The sequence below is a fragment of the Physeter macrocephalus genome, chromosome 16, assembly GCF_002837175.3.
Source record: "Physeter macrocephalus isolate SW-GA chromosome 16, ASM283717v5, whole genome shotgun sequence".
Lineage (NCBI taxonomy): Eukaryota > Metazoa > Chordata > Mammalia > Artiodactyla > Physeteridae > Physeter > Physeter macrocephalus.
In genome coordinates this window covers 37,616,747-37,644,210 of record NC_041229.1, presented here as the reverse complement: position 1 = coordinate 37,644,210, position 27,464 = coordinate 37,616,747, and the positions used below count along the sequence as shown (strand labels likewise).

At 38.0% G+C, this 27,464-nt stretch overlaps 1 protein-coding gene across 9 annotated transcripts in view; it reads right to left on the bottom strand.

Moving 5' to 3' along the window:
• The window catches only part of MTMR2 (myotubularin related protein 2), a 105,369-nt gene extending 78,189 nt beyond the window's left edge, over positions 1-27,180 (bottom strand). Inside the window, exons 1-4 of one of the 9 annotated variants that reach the window (XM_007101860.4) lie at positions 26,880-27,173; positions 25,652-25,728; positions 18,115-18,185; positions 2,094-2,166 (exon numbers count right to left, since the gene is read on the bottom strand). In XM_007101860.4, coding sequence (XP_007101922.2) covers positions 2,094-2,113 — 20 coding nt within the window. In that variant the 5' untranslated portion in view covers positions 2,114-2,166; positions 18,115-18,185; positions 25,652-25,728; positions 26,880-27,173. Of the gene's footprint in view, positions 1-2,093; positions 2,167-18,114; positions 18,186-25,651; positions 25,729-26,879 lie in introns of those variants that run through there. The other 8 variants (XM_007101864.4, XM_007101861.4, XM_007101865.4 and 5 more) reach the window with 8 other exon arrangements.
• Between the last annotated feature and the right edge of the window lie 284 nt (positions 27,181-27,464).

Sequence of the window (27,464 nt, the reverse complement as noted above, 5' to 3'; positions counted from 1 at the left end):
TAAACTAAATAGAAATATTCCAATATTGTATTTCATACAACAGAGTCAAAAGGAAACTAAATCCAATAGCTATATTTATTTCAGGAACTCTGGGCTATCACTGTGTAAATTCAATGCCCCTGATTATAGATAAACAGAAACGATACCCTATCAAGAAATATAAGCCACAATTTCTTTAAATATTTTCATTGTTTTTATATTAAGTGATTTTATCAGAAGCTATATCTATCTTTTAAAATACGCTTGAAAAATATTCTAATTTAGCTAAGTAATGATTCTTTTTTCCTTTTTTTCTTTTTTTTTTTTTTTTAACTAACTACAGATGGGCCACAGAAGTCTCCCCCATAATGTCATTTCAAGTGCAATGGAAAGACCTTCACTGTCTGCCTCCCTGGCCCTACTACACATTATCAACAGCTTCCACCATTAGGGTTTCTGAGCTTAATGATTCTATTTCAAATGTCATACATTTCAAAACATACCTGTAATAATTAGGGGGAGATACCTCCTTAAAAATATACATATGGTTGGCTCAGTAACTCTTCTAAATAAATAATTTCATCAGAATGAACTGGAACACAAGAATATAAACTCATTGACTCAGGAACATCACCTTTGCCAATGCCCAACATGGTTATGTTACAAGGCTTCTTATTCTGTGATTCGCACACTTAATCTAATCTTGTGGCCTCAGTACACTGGAACTCGTTATTAGCTTCAGTGGCCTGACTCACTGGACTGCTTCTCCTCTGCCAAGGTGAAAAACAAAAATGCGTGACTTGGGGTAATCTTGGCACTTACGTTTCTGACAACACACTCATTTTTCTTTCAAACCCAGCATGTGGTTTTCCTTCACAAGTCTCTTTCCAAATCTGCAGGCCATATTTCATTTCTTAAGAGTTTAGCTACCTTCTACATTACAGCAAATTGTCTATCCTCAATGGTTCCATTCTCTTAGTACCCACTCGTGCCCTAATTCCTTCCCATCTGGCTTCTGCCTCTATCAAGCCCCTAAAATGGCTCCTTCTTATAGTTACTAATGACCTGATTATTTTTTTACAAAAGGTCTTTTCTCAGTTCTGATATTATAAATTCAGCTCTCTTCACTAGCATATTCTTTTAGTTATCCCATATCTCAGTTTAATTTCATCAATACTCTTGAGCATCTACTATATGCAAGACACTACTGTTCTAGGAACTACTAGAGATACAGAGATAATAACATAGGGTTGCTGTCCCTAGTGAGCTTTCACTCCAATGTACTTAATACAAGTACAGAAAAATCACAACACAATATAGAATATGAAAAATGAATGAAATAAAGAACTTAGGGGTTTGGAAATTGGAATGCTCATATACAGCTTTAACTTAGGGGCTTGAAAAAGGTTTTAAGAAAGAGGTAGCATTTGAAGTTAGACTACAGAAGAGGTTCAACACCTTCTCAACAATTTCACTAAGCAAAAGAACAATATGAAAAAAAGAAAAGAAAAAGAAAGTATTAGGAAATTCAGGGCATATTAAAGCTATTGTAAGAGGCAGACCACTTTGGTTGAAGTGTGGGATACTTGTAAGGCTCAATCAGAGATATGCCAGAAAAGGTAAGTTTTGATTAGCCTGTACAAGTTCTAAAAAATAAGTTGGTATCTAGATATTTAGTTCTGAAAGCAGGGAGAAACCACTGAAAGTTTCTGTGCTTTCGGAAGATGATTTTAACAATAGGTCAAAGAGGATGACAAGAGCAGGAAAATCTGTTCGAAAACTATTAGGAGACCTCCTCAAGTCAGAGGTACTAAGGGCCTAAACTAGCAGAAAAATGAAATAGGAGTGGATGCAAGGCACACTGGAGACAGAATCAATAGAACTTGGCAACCTGACTTGACATGATGAGAACGGGAGAGAAAAGGGTCAAAATATGAACCCAAGTACTGCTGACTGAGAAACCAGTGTGCCAAATTAGAGAGCAAGAAAAGTAGGTAGTTTGGGGAGCTAATGAGTTTCATCTTGGAATTGTTAAGACTGAGGTGGCATCAAGGCATCCACAGGGAAACATACGCACCCCATGCAGCAGCAGGCCAAAGGATTTTATATTTTACCTGGTCATGCATTTGTTCATCCATTCATTCAGGCAATTTTCATTTACTGCTTACACTGTGTTGGATGAGTGCACTGTGAAGATACATGCAATACGGCAACATTAGATGTGTTCCCAAATTAAATCTTCATGGGAGAGGCCGACTCCTATTCAACTATCTATGAAACTGACTGTGATAAATGCTATAAGAGTGGTTTTAAAAACAGAGTAGAAGAGCAAAGGACTGAGTGCAACTGGGAAAGGTTGAGGCAGACCTGAAAAATGTGTCATTTTGTTATGGACAATGGCTCGTTAATAGGATTTGATGGTAGAGTGGAAAAGTAAAAACATTCCACACAGAGAACAGCAGAAGTAACTAGATTACTTGGGGAAACCTATGTGACTGGGCTTTGTGGATCATGGCAGGGGTGGAGGCAAGAAAGGCTGAGCTATGTTCTATGAAGAAACCATAGAAATTGTGGTTCTATGAAGGATACCATAGTAAGAGTTCAGATTCTATTCTGTAGGCAATGGGAAGCCATCAAACATTTCTGAGCGTAAGTGTTACATAATCAGTTCTATGTGCAGAGAGAGATTCTGCTGGCATGATGGAGCACCACCTGGGGGGAAACCTCTACAGGAAGTCAGATTAGTTAACAGGCTATTGAACGAAAGCATTAATAGACATTTGGAACGGGCCACACAATGACAAAGACACAAAATACAGAAGAAAGAGCAAATTTGAATGGGGTATGTGAAAATATGCAGTAGATTTTGATGTTGTTGAACTTGAAGCTCTTACAAAGTACCCAAGTGTTCATTAGGGGAAGTACAAAACTTTTCCAGTTTTGAAATTCTTTGGAGAGGTTACAGTTAGGTGACAGCTAAATCCATGAAACTGAATCACTTAGCCCAGGGACAGGATGTATAAAGCAATAAGAGATTTGAAATTTATTGAACAGAACTACAGTCATTTTCACAGAATACAGACTGGAGGTAGAAGTCTAGAAAAAAATGGTCAGAGAGATGAAAGAATCAAGAGAAAAAGTTTAGTGAAAGCCAAAAAGAGTGTTTTAAATTGGTAGTTCATAGTACATAATAATACTACAAAGAGGTCAAGGAAAATAAGAGAAAAATCCAATGGAATTGTTCATAAGATATGTAAAATCAATTACTACGTCAACAAGATCTATATGTTTTAGAAACAATAATCTAATAGGAATGAAAAACTGAGGTAATAAGGCATATTGTCTCTCTCTCAGTAAGCTTAACTGTGTCCAAACCCACTCTTTCTTCCTATCTTAGATGATAACACATCTCTTCTCAGGTTCAAGGCAAGTCCCTCCTCCTGTGTTCTTCATCCTGCCCCATCCAGTCATCTTCAGGAGAGGAGAGTGAGTGTGTGTGTGTCTGTGTGTCTGTGTGTGTGTGTATGTGCATGTGTACACATGCATAGACTTTATACAACACTGGATATTCAGTAGAAACTCAACACTGATTTGCTGAATCTACGTCAGGTTCATTAATAACTCTACCCTCTACTGCTCTAATGATACTGCTTTCTGGATGTCATGTGACTTCAGGAAGTTTCTCTAGTTCTTGCCCTCCTTAACTTCTCTGCAATATCTGACACTACTGGCACTGCCTCCCTCTTGGGATTCTTTTCCTCTCTAAATTTCCGCTGTCATTAAAATTTACTGGCTTCCTCCAGGTTCTTTTCTTCCAGTTGCCCCCTAAATATAGATTCTCTTGCAAGTTCTGACCTTGGCTCTGTTCTCTGTCCTCAGTCTCTCTCTGAAACATCATGGATTCCCACAGCTTCAGTTATCACCTCCGTGCCAACGATTTTCAAACATCTTTAGTCTTCTCAGTCCCACATTTACAAACACTACTAGTACTATCTGGCCCCACCCTCTCTCTCTCCAGTCTTATTTCTCACTCTGATCCTGTCTGGCTACTGCCCAAACCTTACATTGACACTAAGCTGCACAGTAAGTAACCACAGTTATACCAAATAATAGTTTTTAATTGTTCCTTTCAAATGCAAGTATAGGCACCAGTTAGCCAACTACTCTGATAGCCAGTTAATTAAAGAATATTATAACTTTCAAGGACCTCCAAGATTTCAGTGAAACTCCCCTCATTTACAGATAAAATACAGACCAGAGAAGTGAAGTGAATGATTTGAAATATGATATCAAATAAGTAGCAGAGCCAGATACATCAGGTCCCATTTTGACTAAATCACACTGCTTCTGATATGGAGTACAGAATCAAAAGGACAAATACCCTCAGGGTGTCTACTATCTAACTAGGGACATGAAACAAATGCACACATGCACACACAAACACACACACCAATATTTCTATCATATAAGCTCACTGTATGAAAATGAAGTTCAGCTGAGACCAATCAAGGAATGCTCCCTGGAGAAGATAAAGCTGAACTGGATTTAGAAGTGGGTTAGGGATCCCCTGGTGGTGCAGTGGTTGAGAATCCGCCTGCCGATGCAGGGGACAAGGGTTCGTGCCCCGGTCCGGGACGATCCCACATGCCGCGGAGCGGCTGGGCCCGTGAGCCATGGCCGCTGAGCCTGCGCGTCTGGAGCCTGTGCTCCGCAACGGGAGAGGCCACAACAGTGAGAGGCCCGCGTACCACAAAAAAAAAAAAAAAAAAATAGAAGTGGGTTAAGAATAAAACAACCAGAAAGCAGTTTCTTTGGGTTTCTTTCCCATAATTTTTTTTTAAGTTTTTGGACAATAAACACAAGGAACATATTCAATATGAGAAGACTAGATTGTTCATTAAATCTCCCATTTAGAATTCAGTATGAAAAGGATGTGATAAGAAGAACAAAAATAAAAAATTAAAATATATAATGAGGTAAAAAAAATATATAAGAATTCAGTATAAATCCAAGTGATATTGTAGGATCTTGAAAGTAAATGAAAGCTCCAATGACAATCTACTATTATCTCAGAATGTTACTGTTCCTTGACTCCTCATCTACTTTACTGTTTAAGACTGCTTCATCTCCTTTTACTCCACCACCCAGCAGCCATGTGGCTGTGGGCAGGATGCTCTACCTCACTAAGTCTCAGTTTCCTTATGTGTAAATGGAAATGATAAACTCTACCTCACATAATTGATCATTTATTCAGCTCCTTGTGTTCCAAATAAGACCACCCATTCCCCCCAGCCCCCAGCCCCCATCAGTAGGAGTTACAAAAGGATATCAGAAATTCAAGTGCTCTGGAAGGGTAAGACTGTGTGCCTCCATCTCTCCATAGCCTCCCCAACATCACTGGCAAGTGAAGAGTAGATCCCAGAACTGTGAGTGATCTCTACAGGACCTCACCCTTCCCTCCCCCTCAATACTCAGTCTCCCTGCATTCTATCATCCCATCTTAAAAACTGTAAGGACTAACTTCATTATACCCTTTATCTCTGTTCACAACAGTTCCCACAAGAAGTCAGAACCACCAGACTAATTCCCTCCTCTCTTCTCATCTTCCATTCACTCCCCTCCCAACTCCTGTGCTTCTGAATTTCAAGGTCAATCATCAGCAAAATATCCTCTACCTTCCTCTCCCTTAAATGGTCTCTTTACCTTTTACTCTAACTAAAGCCTGGTTTTTCCCCCTGAGAACACTGCTCTCCCTACAGCCCTTTTCAATGGAAAAATAAGCCCTCTTATTTTCTCACCAAAATCTCCCTCCCACAACTGGGCCTGGAAATTAGGCCTTGTTCTCCATTGCCACTTTCAGACTATTCTTCCTCTCCATGTCTAAAAACCCCAATCATTCAATCTTATGTCATCAGGCTCTACTACCTTCTACCCTTCCTTGCTGAGGTCAACGACCAGTCTCTAACTCGCTCTCCCTCACTCCTTGAAGAATTAGCTTCAGGCTCACCCTGACTCTTTCTAATATCAACACAACTGCCATAATTCTTACTGATTTCAATACCCATATAAATGAATATTCCAACACCCTGGCCTCTCAGTGCCTTACCTCCTCTCCACCAATGATCTTGTCTTCCACTCTACCTCAGATCAACATCACACCCTAAAACACCGGCATTCCCAATTAACTGACCTCCACAATTTAAATTTCAAACGTTCTACTAACTACCAGCTCATCTCTCTAGGACCCTAGCCAACATCTTTTAATTGTTCAATTCCACCAAGGCCTCCACTGTTCCTACTGTCTTTCACTGTCTCCATTTCATGACCTTATTTCTCTTTCCCCAACTTATTAAATTCTATAGCCTGTAATTACAATCATCTCTGGTCCTTGCTTGCTTCATGGTACTTACCTGGCAACACCCAAATGCTAGTTAAGCCAACTCTCTGCCTACTCTAGATCTGTACCCATACAGTTGGATTAGGGTAGAGAAAAACACACAACCATACGGCCTGGACTCACTTTGAATACATGATCACTCACCTCAACCAAGCCCTAATACTGCCCAGCAAACACACTACATTTCCCTAATCCATATGTTCTCCCATTTTTCCAGACAACTATTTCATATGGTCTCTTCTTTCCTCATACTCTACCATCCTCTCCGTCTTGAATTTAGTAGGTGATCTAGATTCCCATTTCACTGAAAAATATAGAAGTAATCAAAAAAGATCTTTCACAGGCTCTCTCAACTACAACCTCTTTGCATCAGTGCATACGTACTCTGCCTTCCTTTCTCTTACTGTAGGGAAAGCATCCATACTTCCATCTAAAGCCAGCTCCTCCACTGAACTATCTCCCCTCATCTTCACAAGAAAATCTCTCCAGCAATTCTTCCCTCTGGTTCCTGTACCATAAAAATTTTCCTCTCTTCTCAATCATTCCAGTCAGCATAGAAACATGCTATTATTTCTCTTAACTTACCCTCCAGATACCACTTCGCTTCTCTGAGCTTCCTTACAGCAAAACTCCTTGAAACAGATGTCTACTCGCTGCTTCCAATTCCTCACTTCTCGTTCTCTCTGAACCCACTTCCAACAGGCCAACAAAAATGCTTTTGTCAGGCCATCAAGAACCTCCACTTTGCTAAACTCAACTGTCAATACTTAGTCCTCATCTATAAGCAGCATTTGACATAGCTGATCCTTCCTTCTTGAAATACTGTCTATCCTTGGCTTCCAAAACACTGTACTCTTATGGCTACCTCACGAGCCCTTCTTCCTCTCAGGTCTCCTGTAGTGATTCCTTCTCACTTCTGAACCTCCTTACACTGGAGTACCCCTAAACTCTCGGTCCTTGAAACGCTTATCTTCTCTATGTACACCTCCCCTCCTTAATAATTTCATCCAGTCTCACAACTTTAACATCTCTAAATTGATGAACCCAAATGTGTAGCATTATCCCACACTTTTCTCTTGAATTCCAGATTCCAATAACTTATTTATGCAACACCTCCAGGTGAACAATATGCCCCAAACCAAATTCCTGCTCTTCTTCCTGAAACCAGCTCTAACATCTTAGTAAATGTTAATTCTATCCTTCTATACTTTCTTGAGCCAAAAACTGTGGAGTCAACTTTGACTCTTCTCCTACACTACATGTTCAATCCATCAGGAAATCCTATTGGCTGAACCCTCAAAACATGTCTAGTATCCAATCACTTCTCTTTCCTCTTTGGCTACTACCATCATCTCCCTTCTGGATGATTCCAAATGCCTACAAACCAGTCTCCCTGCTTCTGCATCCTAGTCTGTTCTTTTTTTTTTTGTTTGTTTTTGTTTTTGTTTTTTTGTGACCAAATTCCTGCTCTTCTTCCTGAAACCAGCTCTAACATCTTAGTAAATGTTAATTCTATCCTTCTATACTTTCTTGAGCCAAAAACTGTGGAGTCAACTTTGACTCTTCTCCTACACTACATGTTCAATCCATCAGGAAATCCTATTGGCTGAACCCTCAAAACATGTCTAGTATCCAATCACTTCTCTTTCCTCTTTGGCTACTACCATCATCTCCCTTCTGGATGATTCCAAATGCCTACAAACCAGTCTCCCTGCTTCTGCATCCTAGTCTGTTCTTAACACAGCAGCCACAGTGATCCTTCTGAAACATCTGACATAGTCACTCCTCGGCAAAAAACCTTCCCCTACCTTCCCATCTCACTCAAAACAAAAGCCAAAGTCCTTAACAGGCCCAAAAGGCTTTCACATCTGCCCCCACCCTTACCTCCCTGACCTCATCTTCTACTATTCTCCCCTCTGCTCCTCTGCACCATAACAACACAGGAGCCCTTGCTGTTCCTCAAACACACCAGGCAAGCTCCCACTTCAAGCCCTTCATATCTTCCATTACCTCTATCTGTAACTCTCTTCTTCTAAATATTCCGTTTCTTCCTTTACTTTCTTCAGCTTTTTTGCTCACATGTTGCCTACTTAGTGAGACCTTCCCTGGCCATTCTATTTAAAATTGCGAACAACTCCAAACCCACCCACTCATTCTCTATCTATCCGTGGCTTTATTCTTCCCAAAACACTCATTGCTATCTGACATACTTTTTGTTTTACTTATTTATTTTCTGTTTCCTCCATTTAGCTAATACTTACTTACCACATGCCAGAAACAGTTCACATACTGATAAAGATTAAATAAAATAATGCATGCAAAGAGCTTAGCACATTACCTGACAGAAACACCTTAACAATGTAAAATACTATTTTTATCTAATGGAGGCTGGAATGGGATGCTGCCTACTGTCATCAGAGAACACCAGTTTAACAGAATGAGGTTAAACACAGGGCTGGAGAATTCAAACATGAAACTCTAACAATTTTATCCTTAAAGAAGCAAGGAGCTAAATTATCCATAATCTCTGCCAGAGAAAATGTAATACAATTTATTTAAAACATGACAAGAAAGCAAAAATAACTTCTGGAAAAGGAAATTTCATATTTCCCCTCTAGCAACCAGTTCCAATTATTAAATCATTGTTGGAAACATAAGATCCTTTCTGCTTTCAACACAAATGCTGTGTACTATGTCATTTCATGACCAAAAAGGGATGTCTACCATTAAGCATTTAATAGTGGATTATTATAAGTAACCATACTGCAAAGCACCATCACAGTATGAAGCATGGGACACTTTGGAGGATGCTAACACACAAATTATTCTCTCACCCCAACTAGGACATGTAAGTTTAAGCTACAAGAAGAGAAAGGAAAATTAGGTCTCGTAAATCATGGAAAGTCATTTAGCCTCTCAGAGCCTCAATTTCATACTGCAAAGTAGGGATAAAAATACTGATACTTGTTCTTATCTCACTGGATAGTTCTAAAATGATGTGAAAATGCTATCTAAGCATTAAGATTCTTTTATATATAAACACCACTACTAAGGGGGGCGGGGAGAGACCAGCACCCAACAACTGATAATGTACTAAAATATGGAAAATGAAGTTACTTGTTAAAATGTTTAAGATATACATGGGGCTATCTAAGAAACAAGGCATCTTCTCAGGAAGACTTTCCACATTAACACCATTCCTGCTGGATGACTCCTTGGATATCTACCCCCCTCATCACATTCATCTTTGAGTCACAGCTATTTCTTACAGTTCTTTGGTAATGTTTTCAAGCAAGCTTACCTTTTCTAGTTAGGTAAAATGTACAAAATAAATGCTTATGTACCAAGAAAACTTCCCAAATAAAAATCAGAGCTCCTTAGAGATTAGCATTTAGGACATAACCATTATATTTAAAATGGTAAGCCAGACCTATTTACACTAAAATAATTTAAAGGAATAACTGATTTATAGGAAAAGACATTAAATAAAGAAATATTTGAGATGATCAAATCTATCATGACAAACAGTAAAAGACTCATGGAAAAGTCGCCAGATGTCCAAAAAAAAAAAAAAAAATTACATCATCTTATTTTAGACAAAAGCCAAAGTGGATAGAATTTGGGCACACAAATGAAAAGATGACATAGAGAGTCACAAGTTCATGGTCCAAATACTTTTTTTTTTTAATGACCATTAGTTTCATAACAGTTTCACAGAGTGATTTCAAAGAGTCAAGATGAAAAGAATTGTGGTGTTACTATTCAAATTAAATTATAACCATTCCATAGGATCTGCTTTAATCATGAAATGTCACCGGCCCTCAATGACAAAAAGGATTTTTCCAAATGTATGCTTAAATGAGAAATACAACTATGGTTCCAAACTAAGCAATCATCCTCCACTATCCATATTCCATTTAATTGACAGGCTACCAAAAAAGGGTCATTTCCTATACCCAATGCCTCTTTTCTTTGATGAGAGTGATCTCCAAAATGGAGCAGGAAGTGTTGAGGAAGTGAGGGCTTTGTGAATGATGGCATTCAAGTCATAAGGAAGACCTGAGGGGTGGAGCTGCTATACAAGATGGTCTCAAAGTTCAAATCTAAGGTTCTATGATTGAGAGCATAAAAATCCTAGAGATAAAATTCTAGGATTACAAATGAAGAGTTATGGTTCTAACTATTGGAAATATTTGCTAAACTGGATTTTACTTTTTTTTTTTTTTTTTTTTGGATTTTACCATTTTTAATATCCCTTTCAGCTCTTGATAGTCATAATGCCCCCAACTCTCCCCTCTTATACACACACATGCATACATACATAGAAATAAACTATTGTCCCATATGAAAATGTGATTCAAAGACTTCTCCGTCAACATTATTTCTTATGTATACTGCATAAACTTTCCCTGTAAAAAGGCCATCACACAGCAGCAACATCGTGAAATTTTATTCATTTTCAATTAGTGTGGGCACTTTTCTGCCCAAACCTTTTATCAGAATTGTTATTAAGAAATAGTATCAAATTATAATCATTCTGTTCCTATAAATCCTTTAATGGAGGTACAAAAAAACACGGACAAGGTTCAAATACCTAAGCCATAAATAAATACAACACTCCCTGGCCAGGGATAACCTGCAGGTTATTAATAAGGTTCAGAATAATGGAAAGGTAAGTGTACTTCGGAACAAAAATAATCATAATACCTCAAGGGTAGGCCAAACAATTTCTGCCCTCAAGAGCAGTAATGTCTGTACTTGTGTGCTATGTCAAAAAAAAAGTATAAATAAAACACACATTTTAGAAAATAATAAAGTTGTTATAGAGAGAATATTTTCTCAAAAGCTACAAAACTGATAAAAATATAACCAGCACTGTGGAATACTCTTGTTACTAATTATTCTTTATACTTATTCATATGTAGACTGCTTTTCTCAGGAGGCTCAAAATACCTCAGAATAAAACCACGTTATATTCTAAATTCTGATCCATTGTAAAATCCTTTGGAAGACCAGTTAAAGATTATATGAACATGCAAACAATTTACATTCTCAGATGTGCTTATCCAAATTTGCAGAACCATGGCCATTGTAAATGGGAAACCATTCTCAGTAGAACTCCCCTCTTTAACCCACTTCTTATTCTACCCTAAACTATATTATTCTCTTTATTCCTAATTTAAAGGAATCAAGTCAATATTATTTAAATGTTAACTTCTGGCTCCACAAAAATAACCAAATGAACATACACACATACCTATGAAAGAACAGAACTTAGCTTTATAGTAACTAAAAGAGGCATAATACAAGACAGCACTAGTCATACTATTTTTCAATAGTCCTGCCACTATCTCAGCCAGAGTGATGCAGTTTTCTTTCCACCACAAGATCAAAACAGTAATCCCATCATCTGACTCTTAGTCATTCCCACATATTTACTGGTCTGTTATTATTGCAACAGAATATCTTTTTCCCTTGCTACACTATTCCTAAGAGCAATGTTCTACCCTTTTGGTCTCAAAAATTCTACTATTTCAAAGTGTAGCATTTAGGCGAACAGAGTTATACAAACTAATTAGTGGTAGGAAGATAGAAATTACTCTTTATATGCTTTTCAAAATATATAGTATTAAATAAGGTACCCTCCACTTTTCAATTTTTTTGTTTCAGGTAGATTTTTTTTTTAAGTTATACTTATTCCTGAGAATTAATCAGGCTAAAAACTTGCTAATTATGACAATTATGTCTAAACAAATGAATTTTGGTACCTACCACAAAAGGATTTCTTGCCTCAATACTGGTGAACTTACAAGCATCCCTGGTAATGCTGCAAAGGCAGAAGAATCTGTCTCCAGATAGCAGGGGTCACTTATCAATTCCGAATATTCCCATGCCTCAAAGTACCCCTCAGCTTCCTTCAAGGATGGAGACTAAGAATCTCTACCTCCACTAAAGGCCTCTTAGCCATCTTCCCTCTGGCTCTTCACACTCTTCCCCTCCATTTGTGGGGCAGGAACTTCCTAAGTCTCCTATTTCATACCCTCACCTCTCATAGACATTTACTGATATCACCAATGAATCATGTACTGGGGACAGTATTGAAAACAGATTCATTTTCTTCAAGGGACTTACGGTCTAAGGAAGATGCTGGATATCTAAGTATCTCATAATAGTAAAATGTGGGACTGAAAGGATATAAAGGACGCAATGGAAACACAGAAGAGAACACAAAGCATAGAGCACAGATGCAGAAGTGCTCAGTAGCTGAAAATATGAGCTGCAGGGTCACAAGGACTTGGTTTCCTGCTTAGCAAATAATAATTCAAGCAAGTTACTTAATCTAACTTCTTTCTTTATAAAATAAGGTAATGATATCTTATTAAGACCACAGTAAGGAGAAAAAACATGACCTGTAGAAAGCCATTCGTACTAAATACTTAACTGGTAGAAAGCGTTCAACGAATAGCATCGTGGAAATACAAGAGTACCCTTGTCAGAAAGGAAAACAGTATGAAATCAGAAATAAGGGTCTCCTTGGGCTTCCCTGGTGGCACAGTGGTTGAGAGTCCGCCTGCCGATGCAGGGGACAAGGGTTCGTGCCCCGGTCCAGGAAGATCCCACATGCCGCAGAGCGGCTGGGCCTGTGAGCCATGGCCGCTGGGCCTGCGCGTCCGGAGCCTGTGCTCCACAACGGGAGAGGCCACAACAGTGAGAGGCCCGCGTACCCCAAAAAAAAAAAAAAAAAAAAAAAAGAAATAAGGGTCTCCCTTTAAAAAGGAACCCACTAATTAAATTAAAATGAAGCAAAGCCCTTGGCCCTAAAAGTACTTTTCACTCAGATGTACACGGTAAAATGTCTTCATCTGACTAAGGGAAGCCCCCGACCAGTATTTTTCAATGTGACTGTTAGCAAAGCACTAACCCTCTTTGACTCTGCTGGTGTGCTGGACTGTTAATGGAATTAATATTACTTTATTGTCAATCGCACCAACACTGGCGGTATTTCACAATAATGAACAGAAAAATAAAATTCAAGCACTAAAAGATGCCAAAACTATAGTTATACTCCTCTTAGTTCTCCTGATTTAACATTTCAAAATCCCATAAAATTGGGCTTCCCTGGTGGCGCAGTGGTTGGGAGTCCGCCTGCCGATGCAGGGCTCACGGGTTCGTGCCCAGGTCCGGGAAGATCCCACATGCTGCGGAGCGGCTGGGCCCGTGAGCCATGGCCAATGAGCCTGCGCGTCCAGAGCCTGTGCTCTGCAACAGGAGAGGCCACAACAGTGAGAGGCCCGCATACCAAAAAAAAAAAAAAAATCCCATAAAAACATTTCTAGCAAAAGTGAAAGTGTCTGAAAATTAGGGATGCAGATAAACAAACATACCAATATTTTACACTCTTAATTCAAAACAACCTAGAGACAAGTCACCTATCTTTCCATATATCCTAGTAAACAAATGCCTCCCAAGGATTTAATTTTTTATTTCCAGTCATTACTGACTATAATCATTAAAATAAGATTTAAATCACTTGCCTTATTTAAACTGCTTCACTCCTACTGCCAATTCAATTTTTCTTCAGTATTCCATGGAAAGAAAAGGTTCTTTTCAAAGAAGTATTCTCCTGTAAGTAATGTCCTGAGCACATACATAGCATGTTTGCCCAAGAACATTAAAGAATGTATTCTATATTCTGACTGTGAACAAGCTTTTCTAGAAATGCAAATTTTGCTGTCAGTACTTACACAATGGACTACAGTGCATAAGCACTGTTCATGCTCTATTAGTCATTCTTTTGGAAATTTTATTAAAAAAAAATAAAAGGCCTGCAGTGTGTATAAAGCACTTAGGATACAAAAGACGTATTGTCAGAATATTTGCAGGATCTCCAAAATAGAAAAACAACTCCCCCAAACAAATTAATTACAGCTTATAGTAATTATTTTTTTAAATGCTACACCAGAAACCTGAACTTCTTAACTTAACCAATCTACAGTATAAGAGATGACATAAGTGATCTTATCATCACGGCATCTGATTGACAGATGAGAGCCTACATTTTGTATTCTTCTGAGAAACAAAGGGGATCTGAGCTCTGAGACAGCTGGTGCAGTGCATGTTGGCACTTAGTCTGGAAAATCCCTAGGTTCTGAGGTATACATGACCTTGGATACAGTTTAATTTGTATTATTTTATTTTCAGGTCTATCAACTACATTTCCCTAACTAAAAGTTAGGGCATATTACTTGGTAATGCAACAGAAAGTGTGAAAAACCAGGTTGTATATAAATGGTTTACATACATGTTTTTCTTCTGCAGAGTATTATTTCTTCAAAGATCTTATCTGGAAATATAAATAAATAGGTAAAAGCCAAAGTATTCTAGCCAAAATGAGTATGTCCACGGGGAAAGGGGTGAGAATTGGACAGGAGGAGGGACTTTCAGTCCCAGAACCAATCCCAACACCCTCAGCAACTCCTTAAAAGAGTTTCTCAGAATCCCTTCAAAAAACCTGATTCAAACTCTTATGAGAGCTGAAATTAAAACTCACGTGGATTCATAAGTAGCCTACAGAGGAAAAGTTAGCAATTTAGCTGAGAAAAATGTGGCACTAAACTGAAAGTTGAAAGAATAGAGCTCAAAGCGCACTACACTGAAATTGCATTTCCTTTTAGAAACGAACACTTCCATCCAAATTGAAATATAAGGGCAGACACACTAAAAAGAGGAGAGTTGACCTATTCTGTAAATGCTTGCTCAACAAACACTTTTACCTGGACAAACAATAGAAAACACACGGGGAATTCATGCTTTGATAAATGACCTTGCATGTAATTTTCTCATTCCATCATGCAAATCTGAATTCATTATTAAAACCATGAAGTCACATATCCATTCTTTAGGCTATCTAGACAGACTTTTGTTTTCCCAAGACAGAGAAAAACAAATTATTACTATTAATTGGTCACAACCCCATCAGCATAATGAGATATAACTTTTCTGCACAAACTTCAGTCATATAAGTGAGTTGACATAGGTGTTTTATTTTGTTTTGTCCTGCACTCACTAAAACATTTTGTTTTAGGATTTTGTAGGAAAAGAAGAGCATTCAACATCTCTTCCTCTTCCTCTTCCTAGCCTGGAATGGTTAAATTAAAAATCTAATGTATTGGCATCATTCCGCGATTTATCCCTCCTTAATTTTGAATACTATTCTCTATTTACCAGATTAAGCTGGTTGTTTTTTCTTGCTTGTTTTGCCTTTTTTTCCTCTATCTGTATAAAAAGGATGAGGAAAACATCTCTCTTTTAAAGTACTTTTAGAATAATAATACTTAACGTTAGCATAGCCGTTTACAAATGTCAGAGAGCTCTCATACACATTTATCTTCCATACATATTACCAACTCTGTGGCTAGATTGCCTGGTACTAAATTCTGGTTCTACCACCCTGTTGTGACCTCAAGGAAGTTACTTAACCTCTCTGTGCCTCAGATTCCTCATCTATAAAGTGGAGATAATGATAATTCTTATACCTCACGGGACTGTTATGAGAATTAAATGAATATACGTAAAGTACTTAAAACAGTGCCTACTACACGGTACACACTACACAGGCATTAACTATTCTTTTAATTTATTGTCATCAACATAAATCATCATACTTAGGTCTCACAATGATTCTGTAAAAACAGGACAGCAAGTATCATTTTACCCTTTTTCCAGATAAGGGAATCAGGCTCAGAGAAATCAAGGGACTCATCCAGAGTCATAGTTAAGAAGTAGAATCCGAACTAAAAAACGCAGGCCTAAGAAAGTATCAAGGAATACAATGAAGGAATTATACTGCATGATAAGACTCCTTTTTAGAACCACCATATTTACAATTTTAAATCTGTGGTTACAAAAAGAGCAAAAAAAAAAATTTCATGGGAAGAAACTTTTAAATTACAAAAATACAGCTTATTAGAAATGAATATGTGATCTTAAAATGTCTTTTTAAAAATCTTACAGTTAAAACATGTCCCAAAATCTCCAGAAAATTGAATAATAGCATTTTATGGTTAAACTCAGTCGTTAATTTGAGAATTACAGAATATTTCAAAGAAAATTGGATAACGACATTTACTAATATAAGTTTACAATTCAGTAACTATCAATATACCATACACAATACAATATAAAATACACATACAACACTAAAATTAATTCAAATACATATAGTTCAGAAAATACTTTAGAATAATTTAGTCCCTCAGAGATATTGTGAATATCAACTACAACAATGGAGTATCATAAATATAAATGACTTCAATTATTTAAGGTCTCTGGCTTGGTATACCAAGTATCAACTTCTGTACAAAGCAAATAAAACCACTCCTAATAGTAGCTTATAGAATACAAAGGAAAAAAACAAAGTTTTAACAGTAACCTGTTCATACCATTTATCAAGCACCTACTATTTGCAAAGCACTATGCTAGCTACCCATCATTCAAGAAGGAAATCAGATCCTTCCTTTTCAGAAGCATAAAATTTAAAGACCAAGTAGGGATAGTGCCATAGGGAATAAATGGGTTTTTTCCTCTTCCGGGACTACCAGGGGTTCCCCCCAACCCCAGTGATTTCAAAATCAGAACCAGTCATATATCTGACTAAAGATGAAGAAACAAACAGTTGATGTTCTTCAGTTATTTTTTTAGTTACTTTTTTCAGGAACAGTGATGAACTGCCTATGATTTTATATATATACACTGTCTGGCCTAATAAAACCCATAACGTGATTTGAAGTCTAGGAGTCAGCAGATCACTTCTGGCACTAAATATCTCCGTGACTTTGGAGAACACACCACCAACCATTCCTGGCCTTCCAACACTTATGGTGCCTTGGGTAAAGTTATTAAACTTCTCTAGGTCTGTTCCCTCAACTGCAAACTTATAGAGCTGTACTAGAATCCAAAAAGTAACTGGATCGGTGGGGTTCTCACTTTAAGTAGAGACTCCTGGGCCCACTCCCAGTGACTCAGAATGTCTGGCCTGGAACCCAGGAAGCTAAGTGTTCACCAAGCACTACAAGTGAGTGAAATGTGCAGGCGGGCCTCAGCCACACTTGAGAAATTAACTACATGATCTCTAATGCACCAACTGTATAAAAAGATGACATAACAAGATGACATAACTTATTTCAGAAACAAGGTCTTAGGAATTCTGGATCTAGCTCAATGTTCAGGACATAATCTACATTAAACAAATACAAAGAGTAAGAAAGGAAGGAAGGGAGCTGGTAAAGACAGAAGGGAAGGCAGGGAGGAGGCTAGCTAGCTTACTGGTCATAGTTCTGCCTAAGAAACATACAGAACTATAGTAAAATTAAAACTGTGCAAAACATACATCAGCAGCTAGAAAGCAAAGACCTCAGTCTCTACACACATACAATTTCAAATACAACATCAGCCCTTGTCAAAGTGCAAAGTACTAAGGAGAAAAAAGCAAAAAACAGTACATGGAAGCCAAAAGAATCTTAATGGAAAATTACTGATGACTAAAACTTAATGACTGTTTTCCCTAGGTAGAAGAGAACAGAATTTTAAGAACTAGGACTTGGAATTGGGACTAAAGTTTGAAGTTACTGGTTAGTCATATGCATAAATTGCATTTGGGATAATATATGAATTGCAGAAATATTGTTGGCAATATTCCCTTCTGTCCATTTTTAATTTCCATTTTCCCATTCACTTACATTATAATTTTTGAGATGTTTTATCTTCACTTCTGATGATCTTCAAATGTCAATGGCTCTTAACACATTAACTGTAAACAAACACAAAGGAACTTAGGGGAATTCAGATATTTAAGGAACCCTACAGTAAAGTATTCTAAAGTATTCTGTAAAGCCTACAGGGGAGGGAGGGTTGGGAAGAGGCATCATGTTTACTTGCTTTTTTATTTATCTGATGTTCAAAATGTAAAACTATTCTTCTGAATGAAAATGATACTATCCTCTTAATCATCAGGCAAAGAAAAAAAAACATCTATTTTCTGTCAGAAGGAAAAACATTCAAAGCTAGAGAAAATTCTCTCCAAAGATGGACATTCTGAATTCACTAATGTATTGTGTACCTTATCCTTCTCCTGCTCAGCAGTACAGCTGGTCAAGGAAACTCATTTCCTCATCAAGACAACCCAACTGACCTGTCCTGGGACTGCCCTTAACTACCAAGTTTTGCCCTGGAGCTGGGGCACCAGATCGTCAGGTATGATGAGTTAATTACAGCACAGAGACTCTGAAGTTAAAAATGACTTGGGTTCAAATGTCAAACTGCTCTCCCTAATCTTCAGTTTTCTCATCTGTAAAATGGAAACAGTAATACTGTTTATTTTATAGTTATGAGGATTATATGAGAAAATGCATATAAGGGATTTACCACTATGCCTAGCATATAGTAAGCACTCAATAAATGTTAAGTGCTATTATTTATATTATTATTACTGGGACTGTTACTATTAATACTATTAATTGTTTACTACAACAACTTTCTACCACTTGAAAAGCAAAGCTTATCTCAGATGTTCATATTTTTAGGTACTGCCTTTGGTTATAATGGAAAAGTATTACCTAATACTAGTAACAGAGGACATTCATATCATATTAAAATTTTATTTTTGACCTTTGCTGCGTTTCCTGGCTCAACTCAAGAAAATTAAGGCTCATAATCACTAGCCCATCATCAGCCAAAGTTATTACCCCTTTTGCTAATACACAACCTCCTAACAAAGTCCTAGTTGAACAACTATTCACTCGCTGTTTTCAGTAATGGCAATTCTGTTAAGAAAGGAGATGGATATATTTGTAACTCATGCCTATTAAACCCTATGAGCACAATGAATAATGCTGTATCAACCCAGAAGAGACTCCTCTACCCTCCTCTACCCTCCTCTACTTATCCCCAAATGATTAAACTTCTGTTTGACATTACATGCTTAAAATATTAATATTTAAGTTAGATGACACAAAAATGCATAAAACACTGATTTCTCTGAATTTGCAATCAAACCTTAGGTTAAAGATGTAAAAATAAACACAAGATACTGGCAAAAGCATTCATAAATTAACATGACCCAAAATGGCCTGCTTTATTTCTCTTATGAAGACCAAAGCTTTTGAACTGAAATGAGAGAAAATACCTAAGTACAACCTGATGCAATATTCTAGGGGGAGATAAAACACATGGATACATGGCTTGGAAATGAACGCCAAACTGCAGAGGAGTAATCAATGTAGGCCATCATCCTCATACCACCACTACTTTACCAAGCAACTCCTTGAGCTCTTCAAATGAAATAACATAGCTGATCATTCCTCATCTGATTTCTATTTGCCTTTCACTTAATGACCTGGCAATTAATAAGTCTATCCCCTTTATTTTATGGTCCTAGATTAAGATTATAAAAATCTGGCCCAAGATAATACAAACAAACAAAAGTAAAAAGCTTAAAAACTCAAGAGTTTAGAGCATTCCAAGATACAGTTCTCTTTTTCGGTCTGCTACGATATATCATCTTTCTCTTTCCAAGCATTTTCTATTATGGTCATTGCAGGCAAATCTAAGAATGTCTTTGGCATAAATTAAGTGTTGTACACTCGAACTGAAAAATATTTTCCTTGCTTTAAGATGATTTATTTGTATACGTGGTAGAAGCTGCTGACTATCTCCAATACCCATTCTCTCCTATTCCTTAGAGACAGACCTCCAATTTCCAGCTCAGAATAAAGCCTCCCAGAAGAGACTACATATCCTAGCCTCCGCTGTGGCTAGGTATGGCCATGCGACCAGGATCTGGCCAACTGGATGTAAGCTTAAAGGCGGTATGTGACTTCAAAAAAAGTATCCTTTACATAGAGGAACATGCCTTTCTTCTTCCCTTCCTCCTTCCTTTCGACTAATGAAGATCCAATGGGTAAAGCACTGCAATAGCAATTTCAGTTTTTGAGGTTAACACTGGAATGTAACATACACTAAGTTAGAAAGAGTCTGTGTCCTTGATACTTTATATCCACTATATCAGATCTGTATTAACTATCTCCGGGCTTTTACCATGGGGGGAAAAAAACCCACAAAATTATCTGTTTTAAGCCACTGTTAGTTTGGATTTTCTGTTATACTCTAAACCTAAATCCTTACTTTAAAAAAATAATAAAGAAGAGTTTTCCAAGTAAGTGTATTTAGGTTTTTTGAAGTGTATAGGTTGAAACATTTTAAGTTAATTTTTATTATATTGAAAACATAGCATTTGCCCTTATTTAATCCAGACTAAGAAGCACTTAAAGAGGCCAAGAGTTAATCACATCCAGTAAAGAGTCTTTGAAAGAAGGAAAGTTCATCAGCAATTACTGCATGGGTACTATGTACTTGGCCAGGAGCAGAATTATGAAGCTTGCTCATTAGTGGTCTATAGTGATGACAACATTGGTACATATAGAGAAACACATTAAGAGGGATAAGCACAATCAGTTCTGTGTAATAAAGCTACAGGAAAGGGAACTGAGGTTATTATTTTCATTAAGAGGGCATCTTCTCTAGTCCCTTTAAGAAACTTGTATCAATCTTTTCATTTTATATAGTTGTGTTTTTTTGTTTTTTGTTTTTTTTTTTTTTGTGGTATGCGGGCCTCCCTCTGCTGCGGCCTCTCCCGTTGCGGAGCACAGGCTCCGGACGCGCAGGCCCAGCGGCCATGGCTCACGGGCCCAGCCGCTCCGCGGCATGTGGGATCCTCCCAGACCGGGGCGCGAACCCGGTTCCCCCGCATCGGCAGGCGGACGCGCAACCACTGCGCCACCAGGGAAGCCCTATATAGTTGTTTTTAACCTGACTTCCTGTGGAATGCAGGCTTATAAAATCACTCCCTATCCATATCACCTCTCAATAGTTTTAATCCTATCCACTGATTTAACTATAGAGTAGGCCAAGAGATGGCAAGTGCTTTACCTATTCAAAACTAACTTCCTTTAAAAAGAGAAAATATTCTATACTAATCTAGAGAATGGTCAAGTCCTGAATCACATGCAACCTTTGTCCCTGATGAATCTGAATACAATAGCATTAACTGGCAGCTTTCCAAAATAAACTCACTGCTTACTGAACATCTGTATCTGGGTTATTTCCTTCCCTTGGGCATAATCTTTTATTGGTTCAGGTGATGGCCTCCTGGAATTCTTTATAATACTTTTTTAATATGTATGTTACCACTAATGCATCTCACCAAGGATCTATTTTTAAGAAAAGCCTAAAACATATATTCTTGATTTGGTGTTCTTTCTTGTGGCTACGAAAGAAAAGAGCTCAGGACATTTCCAAAAAGCGAGATATAATAAATCCACAAGAGATGACTTCTACCTCTACTTCAGTCAATATTTTTACAAAAGTGCTCTAAGTAATAAGCTTATAGTAGTTCTAACACAGACCTTAACCTAGCCCATTTCAACTAATATTGATGGAGTTACTAAGCAACAATCAGGAAAAGACCCAAGACAATGGTTCTCAAACTTCAGCATGCATCAGGATCACCTGGAGGTCTTGCTAAACTACAAACTGCGGTCTCCACCCCCAAAGTTTCTGATTCAGTTAGACCTGAGGTAGGCCCAGGAAATCTGTATTTTAACAAATTCCCAAGGGATGCTGATGCTACTGTCCTGGAACTACTGACCTATACTAATAGAAGACTGTTGATGATATAGCATAAGGAAGAAAGAATAAAACATACACAGGACCCAGTCTCAGCTTTAGTATTAACTTGTATACTATTGATTGGTAAGTAATTTAAATGTTCTTCCAGAAAAATATATACAATTACTAATTAGTTCACAAGAATATTGGATCTTATCTAACAGAACTTTAAGGTTCTTTTAGGGTCCTGTTATAATGAAACCCAAAATAAGTAATTTTCAGGCTACCAAAATGTTCAATGTCTGATATAAGGTGTTAATAATCAGGCCAAGCTTGGAAATTCAGCCTATTAGCTTCACTTTGTTCTGTAGCTATAGTTTCTACCACCAATCAGGCCAGCTGCCTCAGAAGACATGCCAAGAGTCAAAAGGAGTATTGGTAAGAATGTGTGATTGGATACAAATCCACACCACTACTGAAAAAACAACCTAAAAGGATATTTCCTACTTACATCACCTCTAAGTAACCTTGGGGCTGAAACCAGAAATGAGACCTTATGACAAAATGTATTTTAGAAATATTAAAAACTCTCCTACCTCTTCAGGCTATAAGTACCATCAAAACTCATGGACACAGAAATTCAGGATCTACTGTTTTCTAATGATGATAATTTTAAGGAAGACATGCAATTCAAAAATCTAATTAGTTGGAGCTACTTTTTTGATTACATTATGTGCACCTCCCCTCTGATTTTTTTTTAATCTAAGTTAAACGTAAATACAGAATGCTTATAAATACTAATGAATATACAGACTAGAAATCAATGGATAACCCAAAATCATCTGAGACAAACAAGTGGTGCCCAGAGTAATTAGAAAATGAGGATATATAGGATGAAAGAAACATACATTAAATAAAATGACTGAAAAAATAAATTAGAGAGAAAGAGACCAACGTAATCAAGACAGATAGAAAATCCGGTAGGCTAAGGAAACAATGTTGTGAAGACGTACAGGAGTGGGCACAGAAAAGATAATGCAGCCAATAAAATAGCTCACGGTGTCAAGAGGCTTCATGCAAGGGTAACTTCCCAGCTTGAACCTGAAGTTGTGACTTTACAGGCCAAATCCACATAAGAAAACCCTTTTTAATTCTTTGAATAGAAACAGCAAATAAGACAAGTGGCGAACATTCAGTCAACATTTCTTTATTCAATCATTCACTGGGCACATATTCAGCACTAGATATATTAGCATGTGATTATGCACTGTAAAAAGTAATCAAAGAAACTCACTTAAGCAGTACATTTTATAACAGTGTACAAAATGGAAAACCAGACTAAGAAGGCAGAATAGTACCAATATAGTATCAAATTCTGCTGTATAACTTCTACAATTCTAAGGCTCAGGCCTACCCTAGCTACCATATCCAGCCTACAGTATTGTTTTATCAATATCCTACCCAAGAATCAGAGCAAAACCAACAAGAAGAAAATTATGGAATACAGCCGGATAAACAGTGTGCTGAAGTGAATTTTTTCACAACTCTCTCTGTGGGGCAGAACATGTGTGATGAATGGACAATAGCAGGATATACAAGAGCTGCTGAACAGCTCACTGAAGTAGACAATACCAACCAGGACTCACCAAAGAAAATTACTTTTTTTTAAGGATGCAAGAAGATGTAATTCCTAATCATATACAGCTGATTAGGAAACTGCTATGTGAATATCATATTAAGAATGAAACTGTTCTTCTGTGACCAAAGATATCAGGCCTATGATGACCTAGAAGGCAAAGCTAGAGCAACAGCAATTCTGAGCTGACTACAGATTTACAGATACATAGACAGTAGATATATAGATATCAAGATTCAATGTATGCTTAGTGTGAACTACAGATCCCACAAGAGCCAGTCACCCAACTTAAATGGAGTGTGTCATTTTCCAAAAAACAATGGGCAACCACATAGGTTACAGTACTATTTTTCAGATTTATATTCTTCCTACTTCCCAGAAGAGTGTAAAACATTTTACAAATTAACACATTTAAACATAATATTTAAACTGAATTCATCTAACAGAAGTACTTGAAGAAATTAAAGATGAGTATATTACCAACTTCAGTTATAAATCTGACTGAAGTCTTTTGCCAAATTGAAGATGCATTAATAGTTTCCATTTTCAAACAAATAGGAAATATAATTTCTTGCATAAACAATTTTCCTTGGAACTAAACTCAGCAGAAATTTGTTAATCGAATGTGTAAAAGACAATCTGTAACACACTGAACAGTATTATTAACTATTATTCTACAGGAGATATCAAAACAATTTCACAAGGCAATTTCCTAATTGAAAATTTGAAAATGAAAATTTCCTAATTGTATAAAACAAAAGCATAACTACAATTTAAGGGTGAGATTTCTGCAAAAGGCTGAGATAATACAGTTCAAACACCAATATTTTGCTTTACTATAGGCTAACAAAAGTAATAAACTTAATCTGGGTAGCGACTTAACATTGCTTTTATAACCACAGTTGTCCACCCCCATCCCCCGAGTACTACAATCGTCTGTGACTGTTACCCTAAATTAAGTTTAAAATTAGGCTTTCTAACAAGTGTCTACAATGCATCTTTTCTATAATGTTGATTAAAGAGAATACCACAAACAGGTGTAATGATTCATGAAATAAGATGTGAAAGAATTTAGCAGGGTGGACTGTATACAGTAGACAATCAATAAATGTTATTTTTCTTTTTTTTTTTAATAAATGTTATTTTTCCACCTTCTAGAGAAGAGGAATGAAAGCTGGCATTTTCCTGTGAAAGTAGAGTCATACGTACATTTTTGTCTGGAAGGGATGAAGCTAACATACTCTAGTCAAAATTCAAGGAGTTCTTAAGTTTCTCAAATTCATATGTAACATAATGTTTCCTCAAGAAGTTAAAAATATATATATATAAACTTTAAAGTTGCTGGACTTTTTTTTTTTTTTTTAGAAAATTGTGCTTAAGTGGCACAGGTAGGTACATTAGTTTGTAATACTAACAGACATTTATTTAGTGTAACTGCAAAAATTCATAACAAAGATTATTATCAAGTATTATCATTAAGGTAGAGAATTTTAGAGCTCCAAAGGACCTTACAGGTTTTCTAGATCAACCCCCTTATTTCAAAAGATGAAAAAACTGCAGACTGGAAAGGTTAAATGATACAGGTCAAATCACTAGCTGAGCCTAGGACTTTAAAAGAGCCTGAGCCTCCTGACTTCCAGTACTTTCTTTCTAACAACACTATGCTGCCTCCTGTGGTTCCAAATCCTCTCCCCTGGATGAGATTACTAGTTGCCTCATTTTTGTTCTTTACATTCTATCCTGAGCCATAGTTGTCATTCGTAATTCTCCCATAAAACTGTAATTTTCCAACCTGTTTTCTGAATGATTTTACAGCTGAGTGTAAATCCCCAGCTTTCTAAATTTCCAAGTAATAAACATAAACCTAAAAAATACTTAAAACAAATGTACACTGTACATAATCAAACACAAAGAAAAATTCTTCTCTCCGGGATAACTCAATATACAAATTTTAAAAAAAAACATTTATTAAGCACCTCTGACAGGCAGGGTCTCTGTTTAATGCTGGTGATATGAAGATGAATACGATCCTTGTCCTCAAGTAGCTTATAGCCTAGTAGAGAAGACAATTAAACCAACAATTACACTGTGCTTGTTAAGGACTCTGAAAAAAGCGTGGGCAGGTTGCTATGAACGCATTAAGAGAATCTAATTTAGAACGGTGGGATCAGCTAACGATTTCCTAATGAGGTCCCGAACAGCAACAGGAAAAAAAATGGCAGTATCACCCATATCTAGCAGAATCCAAAATGAATTAAAAGAGACAGAGCAACTTCAATTTATTCACAGGAAAAAATGAAAATAGTGTGTTTTCACAGCGGTCTAGTATCTAATAACTCTCTGATAACAACTAGACTATTTTTCAATGGAAAAGAACCTGATTTCATTGTGGCCATATAACAAATACAGGTCTTCCAATTATTTCTTAATAAAATTTTAAATCATTATTTTAAAACCAAAGGAAAAAACTGCGTCTGAAACACGTGTAGTTAACATTCACAACAGCTCTCTGCAAAGCTGCATAGTAAAGTCCTCCTCAAAATCCCATCTGGTACAAGAGAAATAACCTGGAGAACCGGTAGCCCAAGAAGGAAGAAAACTACCACTCATTAGTTACTCGGGAATAATGACTTTCAGCTGAAAGATTCAGACCCGAGAAGCACAGTGGGGGGTATTTTTACTTACATTTTAAAGCAAAGTTGGGGGGGGCGGGGGTGGAGATCAGAATGTAAGGAAAATAGTAAAAGAGATAAGTGAAGCGAAGGGAAAGAGAGGAAAGAGTCGGCAAGAAACCAAAAAGCAAAGACTTAAAGACGGATGGAAAAAACACTGGAGGATGATTTTGGAAAGAGTGGTCAAGAGAGAAAGGCAGGGAGGAAATGGGGGGAGGGCTATCCAAAAAATGAATTAAGAAGTAATGAAAGATTAGAGAATGTAATGAACCGGGGCTTCCCCAACCGCGGATAAAACGACCTCGGAATACAAAAGGTAGAGGAGCCGAAAAAGAAGCAGTGAGTTTTAACCTCCTCTTTCCCAGCCTCTAACCCCCAGAGAGGGAGAAAGAAGACGTTCCCAGTCCTAGGGAAGGAATTCCGGCGCAGTCTTCTGGAATCAGAGGCGGCGGGCTGGGGTACCATCCAGCGAGGCCCCGGCCCCTCTTCATCCCCCTCGGACGCTGGGCGAGGCCCTGGGCGTCCCGGTTACCTGGACAGGGAATCCACGCTGGGTGGCCGTGCTACTGCCGGCTGGGAGCCAAGACTCTCACAACTCGAGCTCTTCTCCATGGCGCGGCGGAGGCAGCGGGAGAGAAAGCCTGCAGCGACCTCCGCGGCTGCCGGGCTGGAGAAACGGAGGGCGGAGTGCGACTGGCAGGGGCCGCGATCAGGCCCCCGCCGGCCCAGGAGGGAGACCGGAAGCGGCCATGTTCCCCCAGCTTGCACCGCGCGCGGGGGCTGCCGGGGAGCCAGAGGACCCTGCGGCGCCCTCAGACGCCCGCCCCCCACGCGCCACGCACGCTGTGACCCCCTGCGCCCCCACGCGCCGCGCCAGCTGTGTCCGCTGTGCCTCCACTGGTCGATGGGAAAGAGAGGGGGCGGCACCGGAGGGGAGGGGATTCCGTGAGGCAGGAGGGCCAGGAGTCTGCAGAAGGAGGGGACATTTTAAAAATAAGAGAGAGGAAACAGGGAATATTACGAACGAGGGTCTCAAGAGAAGAAAGAGACAAGGACCTTAAGGACGGGGAAGATTGTGACAGGAATGTGGAGGTCAGGGAAAGTGGGAGGACAGAGT